At 42.9% G+C, this 18,634-nt stretch overlaps 2 protein-coding genes across 6 annotated transcripts in view; one reads left to right on the top strand and one right to left on the bottom strand.

Moving 5' to 3' along the window:
* The window catches only part of LOC127942563 (myosin heavy chain, fast skeletal muscle-like), a 139,966-nt gene that overhangs the window by 62,338 nt on the left and 58,994 nt on the right, over window positions 1–18,634 (bottom strand). The gene's annotated exons all lie outside the window — the stretch shown is intronic.
* LOC127942575 (DOMON domain-containing protein FRRS1L-like) lies at window positions 13,199–18,127 on the top strand. The gene is made up of 5 exons (XM_052538382.1): window positions 13,199–13,822; window positions 14,909–14,993; window positions 15,462–15,600; window positions 15,686–15,932; window positions 16,730–18,127. The coding sequence occupies exons 1-5, from the start codon at window positions 13,618–13,620 to the stop codon at window positions 16,900–16,902; spliced, it is 849 nt and encodes a 282-aa protein (XP_052394342.1). The 5' UTR covers window positions 13,199–13,617; the 3' UTR covers window positions 16,903–18,127.

The raw sequence follows: 18,634 nt of genomic DNA, 5'->3' as shown, positions 1-18,634 counted from the left end.
TTGTGTGTATGACCATGGACATCATGATAATGATAACCTCATCAGTGTCTGTGATTACAGTAATGATGTTAGTACACAAATGCACTGGTCTCTCATTAGGAGAATCTGTCCACGAGGCAGAGCAGGGGGGCGTGAGTCTAAAACCTAATATATCAAATCTACACAGCTGCACATGCAGTTTATGTTTGCTGAATTAAGTGCATGTGCTGATTGTGTACTTGTGTAAAAGAAAATTGAGGTGGACACATGAAAGTGTGACCACATACTTTTTTACTGTCACAGCAACTGTATAAGAAAAAAGGTTTTATGGTAATGAGATGATTTGTAGCATTTTTTTACTGGTCAAAACGGAAGGTTATGTATATTTTTATAATTAATTTGTGCCCTTTTTATTTTACCTTTCTCCTTAGAATACTGAAGCCTGATTCGCTAAACGCCATTGCTCTGTAATGTCCAATGGTGTACAAGTGCGTGAAAATTAGGGGGCGTGGCGCCCCTTATAACGCAGCACTTGGCGCCAATTTACTCAGAATCTTTCTCCTTCAAGTGAATTATTTGGAAGCCTCTCATTCGTTGTCGAATCTTCACAAAAGTGGATATATTTTCAGTCCTCTTCAGTATTCTGTCGAAGTTACAGTATGTCTTTCAAACCCCTTTAAGAACTAATGCTGTATTTGTAGTGATGACACGCGTTATCATGCGACTCTTTTACTGGGTGTTTTGAAGGCAGATCAACGTTCACAATGAAAATAATTTTCCAAACTGGTATGCAGCAGAGGATCAGGGAGCTCCTCACTATCCGTGCTGAAGCTGAGATTGTTTGCCAGCTTGGTGAAACGGTACGTGTCACATTACACATCACATCATAATGTCACATGTCTTAACGGGATGTGTGTGCGTTCACAGACTCCACTATATTCCAGAAGTCAACAGATTCTGGAAAATCACTAGCAGTTTGAATGAACCAAAATCAAACCATGCTGGGACAAATCACGGAACGCATTATCCTTGTATTTTCCGGAATCTCTGTGTGAAAGTTGTTGTTGAATAGGTCCCTCAGGGCCTCATCATTATACCCCAGCCCCACTGCCATTGTCCAAAAGACTTGAGCCAAACCACCCACCTCACTCCCCTTCTGACGGAGAGTGGTTGGGTTCGACAGTCTCCCCATCCGCTCCTCTATGGTGGTTGGGGAACGGATACGAAATCCCACACCGCTGGATCTGGGCATGCTGGAGTCTTTCTGTAACGAATGCACAGATGAAACGAGAGATCCAATTGCAGTGATTTATTAGGGTAATCCAAAAATCTAAATCCAAAAACAGGCTAGAGGTCAATAACAACAAAAGCAGTCCAAAAATAAGAAACATGAAGAACACTAGAAAGCCGGGTGATGGAAAACAAGGACTCCATGAAACAGATAGAAACAGACCGGTTTATAAAGACAGGTGAAAACGATGAAAGTGGAGACAGCTGAGTGCAATTAACAGGTGTGCAATTAACAGTGATGAATGGGATGAAGGCTATTGGGAAATGTAGTGCCTGCAGTGTGGTGACTATGGGGAAGTGAGACCACAACTGGACACCCAGGGAAACACAGACCAGACACTGTGACAGATGATAGGACAAAAGACCATTTTACAAAAATAAACATTTAAGCAAACAAACACCTTATGAGGGAGCTACAACAGTTCACACTTCAACCCCGGCAATATTCCCACCAAAACTATACGACCTTGCTTGCCATCCATCCTGAGGATAGCTGGAGTAACTGACAGCTCCTGCTGCGATCCACAAAGATCCACAAAGATCCACGCGTCAGTGAGCAACAAGGCCTCCCCGGGTAAACGACCGAGATTGCTAAACTGGGTAGTTTATTGAGTTAGCGCTAATTCACGTTTAATGATGCTATTGATTGGAACACGCGGGTGTTTGTGTTCTAACAGCCTCTGTCAAACCATTCAGATGAGCTGGATACACCTGTATAACCGCGGAAACAAATGGCGCAAAGCAAACAGATTGACGGGACAAGCTCGCGAGAGAAATGCTGCGATCGCTCCGGGTCAAATAGCAATCAAGCAACACTCAGACAAAGCGGAGATATCTGTGACCAGACTCCAAATGAGTGCGACAGAGAGAAACTGAAAGCTCACAAGTGCTTGCTCTTGATCTCTATTTGCTCAAAGTAAGAATTGGAGATCTTTGCTGTGCGTGCGCACACACATAGAGCTCAATCTATCACCCCAACACACTCCCGTGGGAGAGGGAACATAACACATCCGCCCATCATCAGATTAATGGGTTAACACCCGGCACGTGCCTATAATGTGCTCCCGGGGACACGGACAGACAGTACCGTCTTCAGTGGGCGACACAGACGTCTATCGATCTTTGGTATGTGTTCGTGTCTGTTCGGTGTGCTAGACTCAAAGCGAGGGGAAGAGTGATGAGAATGTCAACAGTGCTTGCTCTGCTGACAGTATGTAAGGACTGTTGACAAGTTAAAATGAAGCCTCACACAAGATCTCTCAGGAATAATAGGGCCCTTTTTCTTTCTGTCAATAACCGTGAAGTGTTTCTGGGTGTGTGCTTGCACTCAAATAGTATCTGTAAAATATGCGTAATATGGAAATAAAAGCAAGCCCTCAAGTTGAAACTGTGGCCTGGTTTAATATGGCTGACCAGGCCAGGCGATCACACATGGTGGGATGCGAAGCTGGTTATTGTGCATCTTTCCCTGAGTACACAAACACTGTTAGGAGTTGAAGACACACTCAATGATAATTTGTTGACGTTTTTGTTTGTTTGCTACTCTGAAGAATGTGCAAATTTGAGGGTCATATAATGCAAGTCTATGTAGCTTTTCAAATGAAATATAAGCACAGCAAATGATTTGGGTTGATGGAATGTTTTTTTTTTTTTTTTTTTTTTTTTTACTGTACACAGAAACCTATAGCCTACCTCTATGTAATTATGGTTACTTTGTTTTACTCTTCTAGGTTTTATTATCTTTATTTTTAACATTTAAAATGTACTTCTGTCTGGTCATGTATGCTGTCCAGAGTGCTCATGTTATTTATGACATTTTTACTTTATTAAAACATGCATTCAGATTTGTCTCCAACCAGTTAGCAACTGATGAACAGAACAAAGTCTAAATAAAACAAGTCAAGTTTTGTCCTTTGTGATAATCTGGTTCAACTGGATGTACATCACAGAACAGAATAAAAAAGATAATAATGTTGCATCTTGACTTTAAGACAGCAAGACTTTTTAATGTATATTTTAGGGCCGGGACTCGATTAAAAAAATTAATCTAATTAATTAGAGGCTTTGTGATTAATTAATCGAAATTAATCGCATTTTAATCGCATATAAATATTTGACCTGAGAACAGTGAGAAGTAATTTTTTTTCACATGGATTTATAGTATACCATTGAATAATGACTGAATACATAAGCTTAAGCAACAAAATATTGTTTATTTTTGTTCAACCAAGTCTAGCAGACCAGTGCAATTTTTGCCATGAAGTGTAGCAATAGCATATTTAGAAACAATTTAGAAATAGTACATTTCAGAAATTCAGGAAGCTTATAGGTGCTGGAACCTTCTGTAAAGTGTTTTTTAAGTAAAACACAATACTGTCAATTACATTCAGAACATTGGAAACACTGACTATTAGAAAACATCTCTCTGTTGCTTCAGAGGCCATAACATACTAATTCCAACTCTCAATAACCTTGGCCAAAACAATAAAGAGTTCAACATAAACTGTTGCACCAACAAAATAATACATAGTTCAACATAAAGTATAAAGTCTACGCTAGCTGCTATATGTTTTGCGTTGAGGTGATACTTGAGGCTCGATGTGCTGCAGTGATGTTGGTGCTTCAGTATATGTTGGGGCGGGGAATATTGTTAATTTATGGAGAAAATATTATGGAGATATTTTTAATTGTGTTGAGAGGAAGGAATTTAAAGTTGGTCATGTGGCGAATGATGAAGGTATGATAGTTACAATTGATGAGGTCAAGTACGCAATTGAGAAACTGGCTGAGAATAAAGCTTGTGGTACAGATCGCATAACTTCTGAACATTTGAAGCATGCTAGTCCAAGGATCTCAGTGTTACTTGCTTTATGCTTTACAGGATTTTTAGTCCATGGTGTGTTACCTGATTCCATGGTGTCAGTTTTACTGGTACCGGTAATTAAAGATAAAACAGGTAAAATAACTGGTACAGAAAACTATAGGCCAATTGCACTGGCAAGTGTGATTTCTAAAGTATTTGAGCGAATCCTTATGGATAGGCTTAAAGAGTATCTAACAACCACGGATAATCAGTTTGGTTTTAAAAGTAAGCATGGCACTGATTTATGCATATATTCATTAAAGGAAGTAGTTAGTAAGTATAATCTACATAATTCAACTGTTTTTTTGTGCTTTTTAGATGCATCTAAGGCGTTTGATCGAATTAATCATACTAAGTTATTTTTAAAATTGCAAGAAAGAGGGGTTCCCCCATACTTGATAAGAATATTATATTTTTGGTATATACATCAAACCTTAAAAGTTCAATGGGGTAAGAACGTATCGGAACCGTTTTTTATGACGAATGGGGTTCGGCAAGGGGGGATATTGTCACCTCTTCTTTTTAACCTGTACATGGATGGTCTTTCTGTGGAGTTGAATAATTGTAAGACTGGATGTTTAATAGGTGATAGTCTCATTAACCATTTGATGTATGCTGATGATCTGGTTATTATGTCTCCTTGTAGCGCAGGATTACAAAAGCTGCTTCGAGTATGTTCAAGTTATGGTGTGCAGCATGATATAAAATTTAATGTTAAAAAGAGTGTGATTATGATTGTTAAAACCAAAGAGGACCTTAAGCAAAATTTTCCTTCTTTTTATATAGATGACTGTTGTGAGTTCGTGTGGGTAAGGAAGAGGACAAGGGGTCGGCTGGACTGCTGACGTCAATTTATTAATGAAAATAAAACAAAGGTTTTCTAACACCATATGGTGACTTCTATTTTGCTACGTTCACTCGGAGCTTTCGCTTTCCGGCTTCCGGTTTCCGGTCTCGGCTTCCGCCAGCAGTCCGACTCTCTCTCTCTTGCTTCCGTCTCCCCTGGCGTTTTATACCCTCTCCACGCCAATTACTAGAACAAGAAACAGGTGATAATAATTTCTGCCCAAACCACTCACTTACCGCTCGTCTCCTGATCCTCTCTCCCGCTGCAGACTTCGCTAAACCACGCCCCCCCTGCCACATACCCCCACCGCCCGACTCAGGCCGGGGAGCCGTCCGGCCTGCAGCCCCCCCCCCCCCCCCATTTCTGGAGAGGAAGTCAGCCACCGCCATCTGAACACCCGGCCTGTGGACCACCTTGAATTTAAAAGGCTGAAGAGCTAGATACCAACGAGTGATCCGCGCGTTGGTATCCTTCATGCGGTGGAGCCACTGCAGCGGAGCGTGGTCCGAACAGAGGGTGAACTCCCGTCCCAGGAGATAATAGCGGAGGGTGAGGACGGCCCACCTGATGGCCAGGCACTCTTTTTCAATGGTGCTGTACTTAGCCTCTCTCTTTGAGAGCTTGCGGCTAATGTACAGCACCGGCCGTTCCTCCCCCTCTATCTCCTGGGACAGGACCGCCCCCAGCCCCCTGTCCGACGCGTCTGTCTGCAACAGAAAAGGGAGAGAAAAGTCAGGAGAGTGTAATAACGGCCCGCCACATAGAGCAGCCTTGACCTGGGTAAAAGCCTGTTGACACGGCTCCGTCCACTGGACCGTATCTGGCACCTCCTTTTTAGTGAGGTCAGTCAAGGGGCTGGTGAGGTCCGAATAATTGGGAATAAACCGCCTGTAATATCCCGCCAGCCCCAAGAACTGCCTCACCTCCTTTTTGGTCTTGGGACGTGGGCAGGTCGCAATAGCGGCTGTCTTATCAATTTGGGGACGCACCTGTCCATGCCCCAAGTGGAAGCCCAGATACCTTACTTCCACTCGCCCAATCGCACACTTCTTTGGGTTGGCCGTGAGGCCCGCTCCTCTCAGCGACCTCAGAACAGCCCTCAGATGCTGCATATGCCGCTGCCAATCATTACTGAATATAATGATATCATCCAGGTAGGCAGCCGCATATGCCGCATGGGGCCGCAAGATTCTATCCATGAGGCGCTGAAAGGTTGCAGGCGCCCCGAACAAGCCAAAGGGAAGGGTAACAAATTGGTGTAAACCAAACGGCGTTGTGAAAGCTGTTTTTTCTCGGGATAATGGAGACAAGGGGATCTGCCAATAACCCTTCGTCAAGTCCAATGTCGAATAAAAGCGAGCCGTGCCTAACCGATCAAGCAACTCGTCAACCCGCGGCATTGGATACGCGTCGAACTTCGACACAGCATTCACCTTGCGATAATCCACACAGAACCGGACTGAGCCGTCCGTTTTCGGAACTAAAACTATCGGGCTCGCCCAGTTACTGTTGGACTCTTCTATTACCCCCATGTCAAGCATAGCGCCTAATTCAGCCTGAACTACTTTTTTCTTGTGCTCAGGTAAGCGATACGGCCGGCTGCGAACTACCACGCCCGGCTCGGTCTCGATATGGTGCTGAATGAGGTTAGTACGGCCCGGTAGGGGCGAAAAGACATCGGCAAAATCTGCCTGTAACTTCGTTAAATCAGTGAGTTGGCATGGCGAGAGGTGATCTCCACCTGGAGCCAGGGCGAGGGATTGTGGTTTGAGATTCGCCTCTGGCCCGAGATCATCCTCCCCCCCAATCACCGTTGCCAACATCACTGATTCCGCCTCATTCCATTTTTTAAGGAGATTGAGATGGTAAACCTGATGCGACCCGTTCCTATCGGACCGTATTACCTCATAATCGAGATCCCCGACTTGGCGTGCGACCTCAAACGGCCCCTGCCACTTAGCCAATAATTTGGAGCTCGACGTTGGGAGTAATACAAGTACTTTCTCTCCCGGTGCAAATTTGCGTAACCTAGTTCCCCTGTTATACAGCCGACTCTGGCGGTCCTGGGCTTTTAACAAATTCTCCCTTGATAGCCGCCCCAATGTGTGGAGTTTTGTTCTCAAGTCCAGTACGTATTGAATTTCGTTTTTGCCCTGAGATGGTCCCTCCTCCCAAGTTTCTCTCAGAACGTCAAGCACCCCCCGGGGCTGGCGTCCATAGAGAAGCTCGAAGGGGGAAAACCCCGTGGAGGCTTGTGGGACTTCTCGCACAGCGAATAACAAGGGCTCTAGCCACCGATCCCAATTTTTGGCGTCTTCCTGAACGAACTTACGGATCATGGATTTAAGAGTGCGATTAAATCGTTCGACCAGGCCGTCCGTTTGTGGGTGATAGACGCTCGTTCGAATCGACTTAATGCCCAACAATCCGTATAGTTCGCGTAGCGTACGTGACATAAACGCCGTGCCTTGATCAGTAAGGATTTCTTTCGGAACCCCCACCCGGGAGATAAGACGAAACAGGGCATCCGCAACACTTTTAGCGGAAATGTTGCGGAGGGCCACTGCTTCAGGATATCGTGTTGCATAATCAACTATGACTAATGCAAAGCGATGTCCTCGTGCCGATCGCTCTAATGGCCCGATGAGGTCCATACCAATTCTTTCGAAGGGGGCCTGCATTAATGGGAGAGGGCGCAACGGCGCTTTTGGGGCGGCCGGTGGGTTCACCAACTGACATTCCGGACAAGACGCGCACCACCTGCGCACGTTGTCATGAATGCCCGGCCAGAAGAATCGGGTCATGAGGCGATTTAGTGTGGCTGCCTGTCCCAAATGGCCCGCCATAGGATTAGAATGAGCCGCATGGAAAAGCATTTCCCTGCGGCTCTTTGGAACTAACAACTGGGTTGTATTTACTTTTGTCTGAGCGTCTTGGGTCACTCGATACAACCGGTCTTTTAAGATGGCAAAATAGGGATAGGAGAGCGGAAGGGCCGGTCGGAGAGGCTGGCCATCGATGGTGCGGACCTGTTGGAACGCATGTTTTAGCGTCTCATCCTGAGACTGCTCCAGGGGAAAGTCATCGTGCTCCGAGAGAGTTAGTCTCCCGATTCCGCTCGGTTCCCCTGAAGCCGGCCCCAGCGGTCCTGGCTCAGTTTCCCCCACCTGCACCCGCGCGGTCTCCTTCCGTGCCTTATTTCCCCAAGAGGCATCCGCACATAACGACCCCAATAAAACCGTAAACGCGGGCCAGTTCGTCCCCAAAATTACTGGATGCCGGAGGTGGGGACTAACCGCCACCTCCACACTATGTTTTTGTCCCCGAAATTGAATCCAAATTGGGACGACCGGATATTCCACCACATCCCCGTGTACACACCGCACCTTAACCACGCGGCTTGTATCCAACGCCCCCGGTTGAACCAGGCTTTGATGGATCGAGGTTTGGTTACATCCTGAATCCACCAAGGCCGGATATGTACCCCCCTTGATACTCACGGGTATTTGGTACTCGCCAGCCTGACCGGGGGTGGCCCGTGGGTCGTCCGGGACCCGGACCATCATCTCCACCTCCATCACAGGACACGTGTCCACGAAATGCTCCGGGTCCCCGCAACGCCAACAGGCCAGCCCAGACCTACCCGCCGCCCCAATGGCAGGGAGTGGAGAGGGGAATTGGCGTGGAGAGAGCGGAGAGACGGAAGTACTGTCCCCTCCCGCAGCGCCGAGGCCCGCCCCCCTGGGCGGGGCCCTTGTATTCGCGAAACGGCCTTGGTCCGTCCCGCTCCGCCCCCGGGGCGGGACACGAGGAGGGCCAGGTGGACGGGACCTAGGGAGAGGGACAGGGCGAGAGAGAGAAGGGGGAGAGAGAGAAGGGGAGAGAGAGTTAGTAGGTGGGGGTGTGCCGACCCCTGGGCACGCCACCATGTGGTCCTCCGCCAGGTGGATGGCCGATTCCAGCGACGCGGGGCGGTGGCACTGGACCCACTCGGCCGTCTTCTTGGGGAGCCGAGTGATGAACTGCTCCAGCACCACCAGATCGACGACTCGCTCCACGTCGCTTCCCTCGGCCAGTAGCCACTTGCGGCAGGAGTCCCGGAGCTGTTGGGCCAACGCAAAGGGTCGGCCGGCCTCGCCCAAGTCCAGGGAGCGGAAGCGTTGTCTGTGTTGTTCGGGCGATCGGCCGACCCGCTGAAGGATGGCCCTCTTCAGGTCGTCGAAGACCAGGAGGTTCGCCACTGGAAGTTGTTGTGCGGCCACCTGGGCCTCGCCGGAGAGCAGGGGAATGAGGCGCACCGGCCACTGCTCCCGGGGCCACCCGCAGGCCTCGGCTGCCTTCTCAAAAAGTTCCAGGAAGGCCTCCGGATCATCCTGGGCCCCCATCTTGTGCAGTGGCAGGTGCATGGCGGGCGGCCCGGCGGCCTCAGCGCGAACCTCCCGATCGAACCAGCCCCGGAACCTCTCGCGGTCCTCCTGCTGGGCCTGGACAATGGCCTGGAACCGTCGCTCCTGATCGGTCCTCAGATCCAGCAGCGCCTGGTGTTGCTCGCGGTGGAGGACCGCGAGGGAAGAGATGATGTCCGCAAGCGGCGTGGAGGACGGGCTTTGCATGGCGGCGGCGTCGGTCCGTCTTCCTTCCCGGGCTTCGGCACCAGTGTTGTGAGTTCGTGTGGGTAAGGAAGAGGACAAGGGGTCGGCTGGACTGCTGACGTCAATTTATTAATGAAAATAAAACAAAGGTTTTCTAACACCATATGGTGACTTCTATTTTGCTACGTTCACTCGGAGCTTTCGCTTTCCGGCTTCCGGTTTCCGGTCTCGGCTTCCGCCAGCAGTCCGACTCTCTCTCTCTTGCTTCCGTCTCCCCTGGCGTTTTATACCCTCTCCACGCCAATTACTAGAACAAGAAACAGGTGATAATAATTTCTGCCCAAACCACTCACTTACCGCTCGTCTCCTGATCCTCTCTCCCGCTGCAGACTTCGCTAAACCACGCCCCCCCTGCCACAATGACCAAGTATTGAATGTGGTAAATAAAGTGAAATACTTGGATCACATCATTAGAAATGATTTAAATGATGAAGATGATGTGCAGCGCCAGTGCTGTAGGTTATATGGGCAAGCTAATATGCTGACTCGTAAATTTTATATGTGTACTGATGCTGTTAAAATAGCTCTATTTAGGGCATTCTGTACATCTTTTTATACAGCTCACTTATGGTGTAGGTATGCTAAAGCTAAAATGCAAAAACTCCAGGTGGCATTTAATGATGCGCTAAGAATTTTGCTTAAACATCCAAGGTGGACAAGTGCAAGCCAATTGTTTGTATCTAATAATGTACCTACTTTGCATGCTGTCTTAAGGAAGTGTATGTATAATTTCATATGTCGGCTGAATGATTCAAAAAATGGTATCATAATGGTCTTAAATGATGTTACATTAAGTGATACAAGGTATTTTTCCAGCTTGCGGAAGCATTGGAATGCAAGCTTGTATGTCTTTTAAATTCTCTGTGTGTATTTTCCTCTTCATTCTTTCTTCTTTTCATATGGACCATGAGTCTGAAATAAAGAGTAATAATAATAATAATATAATCGGTCCGCTGAAACTCATCCAGTGAGAAACGTTCCGCGGTGCAAAAAGAAGTTAAAGTCCCGGCCCTAGTATATTTTTAAAGTGCACATAATATAAAATGTAAAACTGTTTAAATTAAGGGAACATGCTGCATAGAATTATTTTTGATTTCAACTTAAATATTTAATCTTTAATGATGGTTTCAAATTTTAAGTTGACAGCTTGACATTTTAGTTCAATGAAGACATTTACATTGAATAATTACATAAATTAATTCAAATTTAAACCTTGCAATTTTTTTACTGTTAATATTGTTAATATGCCTTTTAGTATGTTAATTAACAAGTGAAAATCAAAGACTTCATTTGATATCACCACTGCATGTTTAAATTTTGTTTGTGTATGTTCAAATGCAAAACATGCCTTAAAAATAAACTTTCTTGAACATGTCAGGCAGGTTCCATTGTAACATTAGAATACTTGTCTCTATCTAACCTTGGATTTTCTCCCTTCCTTTCCCCTTTATGAATGGGACCTCCGGCCATTGTCTCTGTGTCAATCACACACTCACACACATACCCAGGAGACACACAATTGACATTTGGCGGATTGCTCTGTGTGTGTGAGTGTGAGAGTGTATGTGTGTGTGTGTGTTTTAGGTTATTAAGATAAGGCAGGTATGCCGTAGGTTCTTCATTAACATGTTAGGGGATCTCATCATCCTTTCTCCTCTAGCACTGTGGCCGTAATTGAGTAAGGCTATTAGACACAGAGTGATCATGCCTGTGTGATGGCAGGAGGGGGATGGTGGCATGCCCAATGGTGGAGGACAGTGTCTTATAACTGCATGACACAGTGTGTGTGTGTGTGTGTGTGTGTGTGTGTATGAGAGCATGTCTATATATGTGTGTGCAGATGGGATAGGGCTAAAGTTTATGTCGTTTTAGGTAGACTTTAATAGTCCTGCTAAGCAGCGGGTAATTTTCCATATCCTGAGAAGAGAGGAGAGACTGATTCAGGGGTGCCAGCATTTAAGTGGACCCCTTGGAGGGGTGAATTTTAAGCTGTACATTGTGGCTATAGTGCCACTTGGCATCTGTAACTACACGATATGAATGTGAGAAATGGATATACCAAAAGAACCTTTTCCCACTATAAAGAACCTTTTGTGGAATGGAAAGGTTCCATGGATTTTAGAGTTTCCTCATGGAACCCTTGATACCAGTAAAGAACCTAAGAGTGCAGTGATTTTATCTAAGGTCTTTTGGATAGTGAGATCTCTCTCTCTCTCTCTCTCTCTCTCTCTCTCTCTCTCTCTCTCTCTCTCTCCAGTATTATTTATTTTCAGCCTTTCAAGGATATGCTGATGGTCTCTTATGTTCTTGTTCTTGAATCACATTCCAACATAGTAGATTTTGGCTAGAAAAGGTCGTCCCTTAAAACTGTGAATGACGTCTTACAGTAGGGCTTGTTAAACAGGAGGAGGAATGAGTGGTGCAAATGATATGGGAAATACAAGCAAAGCTGTTTCAGTGTGACCAAAATTGACTCTTAATCTCAGAATGATTAGTGCACTGTAACAAAAATATAAAAATTATATATAATAGTATACCATTTAAAATCACAATTGAAATGTACACCATAGTGAATTTCAATATTCTGTATAAACATCATAGTTTCCCAAAATGCTACAAACTTAAAAAGCTGTAGATTCATGATACAATATTGCCACATGATATTTCTTCGCAACGTCTTCTTTTTGTTTAGAAATTAAACACTGCCATCTTGTGGTTGATGAGAGGTTTACATTCACCCTACTGCCATTGTGCAGGGGTGTCCAAATTAGGTCTTTGAGGGCCACTGTCCTGCAGAGTTGAGCTCCAGCCCAAATTAAACACGCCCGAATCAGATAATTAAGGTCTTACTAAGCGTAATAGAAGCTTTCAGGCATGTGTGTCGAGGCAATCTTGAGCTGAACTCTGCAGGACAGTGGCCCTCCAGGATCAAGTTTGGACACCCTCCCTTGCCATTGTGAAATAGACAAAAGCTTTTGGTTGAAAAAGGAGAACTTCAAAAATCTGCTTTTGCATCTCTAATTAAGAACTTACATTGTACAGAATAAGTTACCAGAATTTTACTATATAATAAGTTAAGTCACAATGTTCCAAGAAGATTAAAGGACTGTGTATTTAATATTGATTTTAGCCTACTTTTAGGCCTTTTTGTAATTACATTTTATAGAACCTCTGACCTATTACAACATTTGTTACTGTAAAATGTATAATAATACATCTGATGGTACAATGAAAGGCCACATAATGACGTTTAATTCATTTAAATGGGCTCTGCAGTAATTGAGCATTAAAATAAAAACAACCAAAATTGTTAACCACACAGACACACACACACAACTAAAAATCCTATACAAATTAACTAAACAACAAAGCCTACGCTACAACATAGCCGAACTGAAATCTAAAATGTGATGTTTACTAGTTTATAACTTTTTGTATTTAACCAAATAGCATTTTTTGCTGCAGCAGTTTTACATTCTTTGCCCTTTAAACGTCTACAGTATCTGACTGCGCTTCATTTCCACACGTAGTGCGATGCTGTTGAAAGCAAAACTGGCGAGGAGAGAAGAAAACACGACCGGAGAGGGGAGACATAACGTGTTAAATTACTGTACGACGGTAAATAAATTCTGAAATATACATTAACTCGGTAATATTTTATTTACGCTATAGCTGAATACTGTATACGATTGATATTATGACTAAGCGCCGTGTCGTTATCAAACAACATCACTATCGGTTACAAATCTCACCATAAGCGGATTGGTTTAGCCCTTTTTATTAACGGCACCCGATCCTGGCGACTCTCAGCACCCCCTCCTCCGCGGACCGACAGAAACGCTTTACCATCAAAGCGATCTAATTAGCTACATTTTATTAATTTTATCAGTCTAAGGATAAGTACTGGAATGCGAAATGTAAACCAGACCCGAGTCTCTTCGCGTATACGATAACCATTATCGAGTCTTTAGGTCGAGCATCCAGTCATGTTTCTTTTGCATCAGCTGCTGCAGATCTCTGTGCTGCTGGATGTGACGTGGTGGCTGGTGGTTTCTGCCAGCCCTACCGATGATAATGTACTGCGGGCCGGCCATGGAGAGCACGGAGAACCGGGCCATGAAGAACCCCATAAAGATTCTTACAGCACATTCGCCTCCGAGTTTCTCGAATCCAGATACCTCTCAGACGAAGGTATGATGGACCGTAACGCTTAATCTGAAGCCTTGAATGCATGTTGTGTTGTTTCTCAGTAGGCTATGTGAGTGCAATTCATAAAAGCACTATGTAGTGAATGGTCACCCTCTGATGCCATTCCTCACCACAGGCCTATTACATAGGTTAATAATATTGTCTTTTATTGATAATTATATATAAATATATATATATATATATATATATATATATATATATATATATATACACACACACACACACACACACATATATATATATATATATATATATATATATATATATATATATATATATATCGTATCTTTTTTTTTTTTTTTTACAAGAGATTGTTTTTGATTCGCTGATACAAACGTATGGTACAACATCAGCACCTTGGTCAGCACTAGACTTGTATTCAGTAACCCGCAGGCTTTCCCAACCCCGTATTTTGTAATATACTTTTTTGATAAACTGCAGATACCCAGACAGTGGTTCATTAAATCACAACACATCAAATCTAATATAATAAAACAGAAACAATTATTGCCACATGACTAGACCAGTGCTGTAGGTACAGCTATTTACCTTGCTGTACCTACAACACGTACATTATACATGATATTGAATACAGTTATGCTTTTGAACACTGTTGTTACATACTTGATGGTACAGTGTTCAAAAGCATAAATGTGTTCAGTATATGTATAATGTTCAAAACAATGCAACATACGCTACCGTTCAAAGGTTTGGGGCTGGTAAAAAGTAACATTTCAAAGATTTTAGTGATTTTAAAGATTTAAGATTTTAAAGACGCTAGGTGGCCTTTGTGGGTCATAAAGGGATCTTTTTTTTCTCAAACCTTTGTATGTGTGTGTGTGTATGTGTGTGATAAAAGAATGTTACACAACACGCTACATTGCGCAAACTTTACCCGAAGCTAAGGTTAAGAAACTGACGTTTAACCACACCATAACCAGCAAGTCATTGTGACTCCCACATTGCAATGTATTAGCATACAAATACATCATACATTAAATGGTTATTTTTGTAGTAGGACTTGCTGAAACCAGTTCATTAATGTTTTGTGTCTAATGTCTCATAAAGGTTACCCCTTCCCAACTGCACCCCCTGTAGACCCGTTTGCCCGCATCAAAGTTAGTGACTGTGGAATAACCAAAGGATGCATCAGGTGAGCAGATGGAATAAAGGTTAAAATTAGTCTATAAACAATAGTGCCAATGTCAAGCTGTGTATTGCAATCAAACTGCAGTCTGCCATGCTATCCAGTACACTCAAGTGTGATTGATTTCAATCTGAGTAGTCAAGCTGCTACTCATTGTTGTTAAGTGAAATTCTAGCTCAAGCAAATCTTCTGGAGCATGAAATATACATATGCACATCATGTAGTAGGATGTTTGAATGTATGTTTTGATTGTTATTCTTAAAGGGATAGTTCACCCAAACAAACAAAAGTCATCAAATGTCAAAATTTACATCATTGTAGGTAGAAATAAATATAAAATGAAAATCAATTTTTTCAAAATGTTTTGCAGAGAAAGTCAGGTTTGGATTGACATGAATGTGAATGAATGAATAAACTGTCCAGATTTGTTGTGTGACTCACTTTGTCTTTCTCTCAACCTTTCTGTTGCTGCAGATATGGCAAACCAGGCTGTGACGCAGAGACCTGTGAATACTTCCTGAGTTTCAGGCGCATTGGCACAGATGTGGAATTTGAGATGAGTGCAGACACCGATGGATGGGTTGCTGTCGGTTTCTCCTCTGACAAAAAAATGGTAGAGAGAGAGAGAGGGATTGCATTTATAAGGTGTGAATGCTTTCAGACCTTTTAAGAAACACACAATAATATTGTTGTCACAGGGAGGTGATGATGTCATGGGCTGCGTTCATGACGATAATGGACGTGTACGGATCCATCATTTCTACAACGTGGGCCAGTGGGCCAAAGAGATCAAGCGCAACCCGGCGCGGGACGAGGAGGGCATCTTTGAAAACAACCGCGTCACGTGCCGCTTCAAACGGCCTCTTCACGTGTCGCGGGAGGAGACGCTGGTGGACCTGCACCTGAGCTGGTACTATCTGTTTGCTTGGGGACCTGCCATACAAGGTAAAGAAATTGAGCCTCATTTTAAAAGAATAGTTCCAGTGGATCCAGTGACAGGTGTCATCAGGATGAGAATCTAAACAGCTGATAAAATATTCACAGTTTACAGGCAAAATATAAATAAATTATGGAAAACTGTTTCTGTTGGTAGGTTTTTGATGTAAGAGGACAACAGAGGATAGACTTTTTCTCACTAGAGGAAGTGTTATTACTGATTATAGACTGGTATTTTGGCCAGAAGTGATGGTTTAAAGTTAAAATGGCTTGATGGATATGTTACTTACAAACACGCAGCTTTCACTTCACAAGACGTTAATTGATGGACTGGAGTCGTGTGGATTATTGGGATGTTTTTGTCAGCTGTTTGAACTGATGGCACCCATTCACTGCAGAGGATCCACTGGTGAGTAAGTTAATGTAATGCTGTAAGAAATTATGTAATAAAACATTTCTCCAAATCTACATCCAAGGCCATAGCCAAGTCTTGAACATTCGGGGGGACCAGGAGCACAGAAATGTGTCAATGCTGCCCCGCGACTTTTCTTAATAAAATAGATTTAATACTGAATCTCTGAATAGCTGTCGGTCATTTAACATTTCTATCGTAAAAAAGTTGACTAATATTAATTATTTTCACCTACCATTTTCTCTTTCTCTCTTTAATTGCTGGAATTCACAATCTGCTTCTGTGAACAGTAAACCATGCCTGCTTTTTTGTCATCCTAACAACAACCATATTGCTGCGTAATAGTGCAGCCGAGCAGTGCAACAATTTCATTTTGTTCTGTTTTTCTTCTCAGGTTCCATCACAAGGCATGACATTGACTCCCCACCGGTGTCAGATCGCATGATTAGCATCTATAAATATGAGGACATTTTCATGCCTGCCACAGCCTATCAGACATTCTCTTCTCCCTTTTGCCTCCTCCTCATCGTTGCTCTTACATTCTACCTACTGATGGGCACACCATAACCAGCAAAGCCATGTCACTGGAGCCACTATTAGCACGATTGTGTGCCAACTTTACAGTATTAGAAACGGCCATCAATAAATTGCAATTCTATAATATCCTCAGTCTACATACACTAAGGAGGTATTTGAACTGTGGATTAATATTCAGTTATATACAATGATTCTCATTCAGATGAGATAGTCAACCACACACTTACACACTACAGTATATTTAATTATGATAAGAGTAGAGTACCCCTAATTATATATTACAGCAGGTATAGCCTACAATAGTTGAAACAAACTGACCCAAATTAATATTAATATTTAGTATACTTAAAGTGCGGTAAAATTAGTAAAAGTTAAGCTAAATTTAGTATGCAAAAAATTCCATTTATCACCATTTATTAAGGCAGTGGATTTCAGAGTGACTTAATGAATGCCTGTGATTGACTACGCAGCTTACAGCAGTACATAACAGGCCCTACAGCACAAACACACATAGATAGTATTCATAAAACATTACTGCCTTCCAGTTAGCCAGCATTGTCAGCTGAGTATTTGATGATGCATGCCAGCAAGCTAGCTTCATCTGAGCCATTTAGATCAGTGTCCACTGGAAAAGAACCGGTCCAGGAAACAATCATCTGGTTTTCATTCCAGTGAATTAAACACTTTCTATACCAAGGACTTCATGCCATCACACAACTTACAAAGAGTCCAATAACTGATTTGGATCACACCAGTTAGTGTGTGGCTGTATTCTTGTAATTATTAGCCACTTTTTAAAAAAAAATGTCCTGTAATAACACTTGTATAGCAGATTGAAGAGCAACATGTAAAGATGTTTAGAAAGGTATTTAGTTTAAAAAATGTTGTTATATTCACCTTAAGGTATATGTGGAAATGTACTTGGAGGAGTGATGCAATTGTTTTTTGATGTGTGCAGGCCAGAGGTAATAATGGTATGAAGCATGAATGAAGATATGTTTGTTATATTTTAATATATACTTTTGAAATTTTGACATTGACAGTATTAGAGATTATGCAATAATGAGTGTGCATTGTAAAGGACTGTGAGCCATTGGGATTTAAAACATGTGACATTCAAGCTCTTACATCATTAGCAACTTACATACCTTCTGACAGGTTTACTGTGAATTCTCGTTGTAATTGGGAAAAAATATGCCTGTTGGTTCTAACACAACATATACTGCACTTTTTAATAAAGCTATAAAGCTGAAAATGTGTATTGTTGTCATTATTTGAAGCAGGCTACTTAACACAATGTGGCGCCTTGAAGAATAGGATTTGGATCAACCTAAAATATTTGTTCACTATTTCATTCAGTCATCCTTTCTGTAGGTTAGATTGTTATGCCAGTAGATGCAGAAAAGTGACTGTCTTTGTTATGCCACCAGCGAGCCAAAAATCGATTCTTTCACTCACTCAAACCATTCATTAAAACACTGGATATTATGACCAAAACAGTCTTATCTTTATATGGCAAAAGTAGTAGTACTCCAGTATACTATTTCGAATACCGAATTTAGACTTTTCAAACTACAAAATGACATATGTATATACATATATATATATATATATATATATATAGATAGATAGATAGATAGATAGATAGATAGATAGATAGATAGATAGATAGATATAGATACATATTATTATTAATTTTTTTTATTTTATTTTTTTTTGAGGAGCATTATTAACTAAATAGCTTTGGTTACCAAAGACTTCT

This window comes from Carassius gibelio, chromosome A22 (assembly GCF_023724105.1).
Source record: "Carassius gibelio isolate Cgi1373 ecotype wild population from Czech Republic chromosome A22, carGib1.2-hapl.c, whole genome shotgun sequence".
Lineage (NCBI taxonomy): Eukaryota > Metazoa > Chordata > Actinopteri > Cypriniformes > Cyprinidae > Carassius > Carassius gibelio.
The sequence above is the reverse complement of the archived record's forward strand: the minus strand, read 5'-3'. Positions and strand labels throughout refer to the sequence as shown.

Excerpts from the sequence above, each read along its gene's own strand:
- LOC127942575 (XM_052538382.1), top strand. The coding sequence starts at position 13,618 with ATGTTTCTTTTGCATCAGCTGCTGCAGATCTCTGTGCTGCTGGATGTG. Across the intron at positions 14,994-15,461 it reads ATAACCAAAGGATGCATCAG|ATATGGCAAACCAGGCTGTG; the intron begins GTGAGCAGATGG and ends CTGTTGCTGCAG. Across the intron at positions 15,933-16,729 it reads TTGGGGACCTGCCATACAAG|GTTCCATCACAAGGCATGAC; the intron begins GTAAAGAAATTG and ends TTTTCTTCTCAG.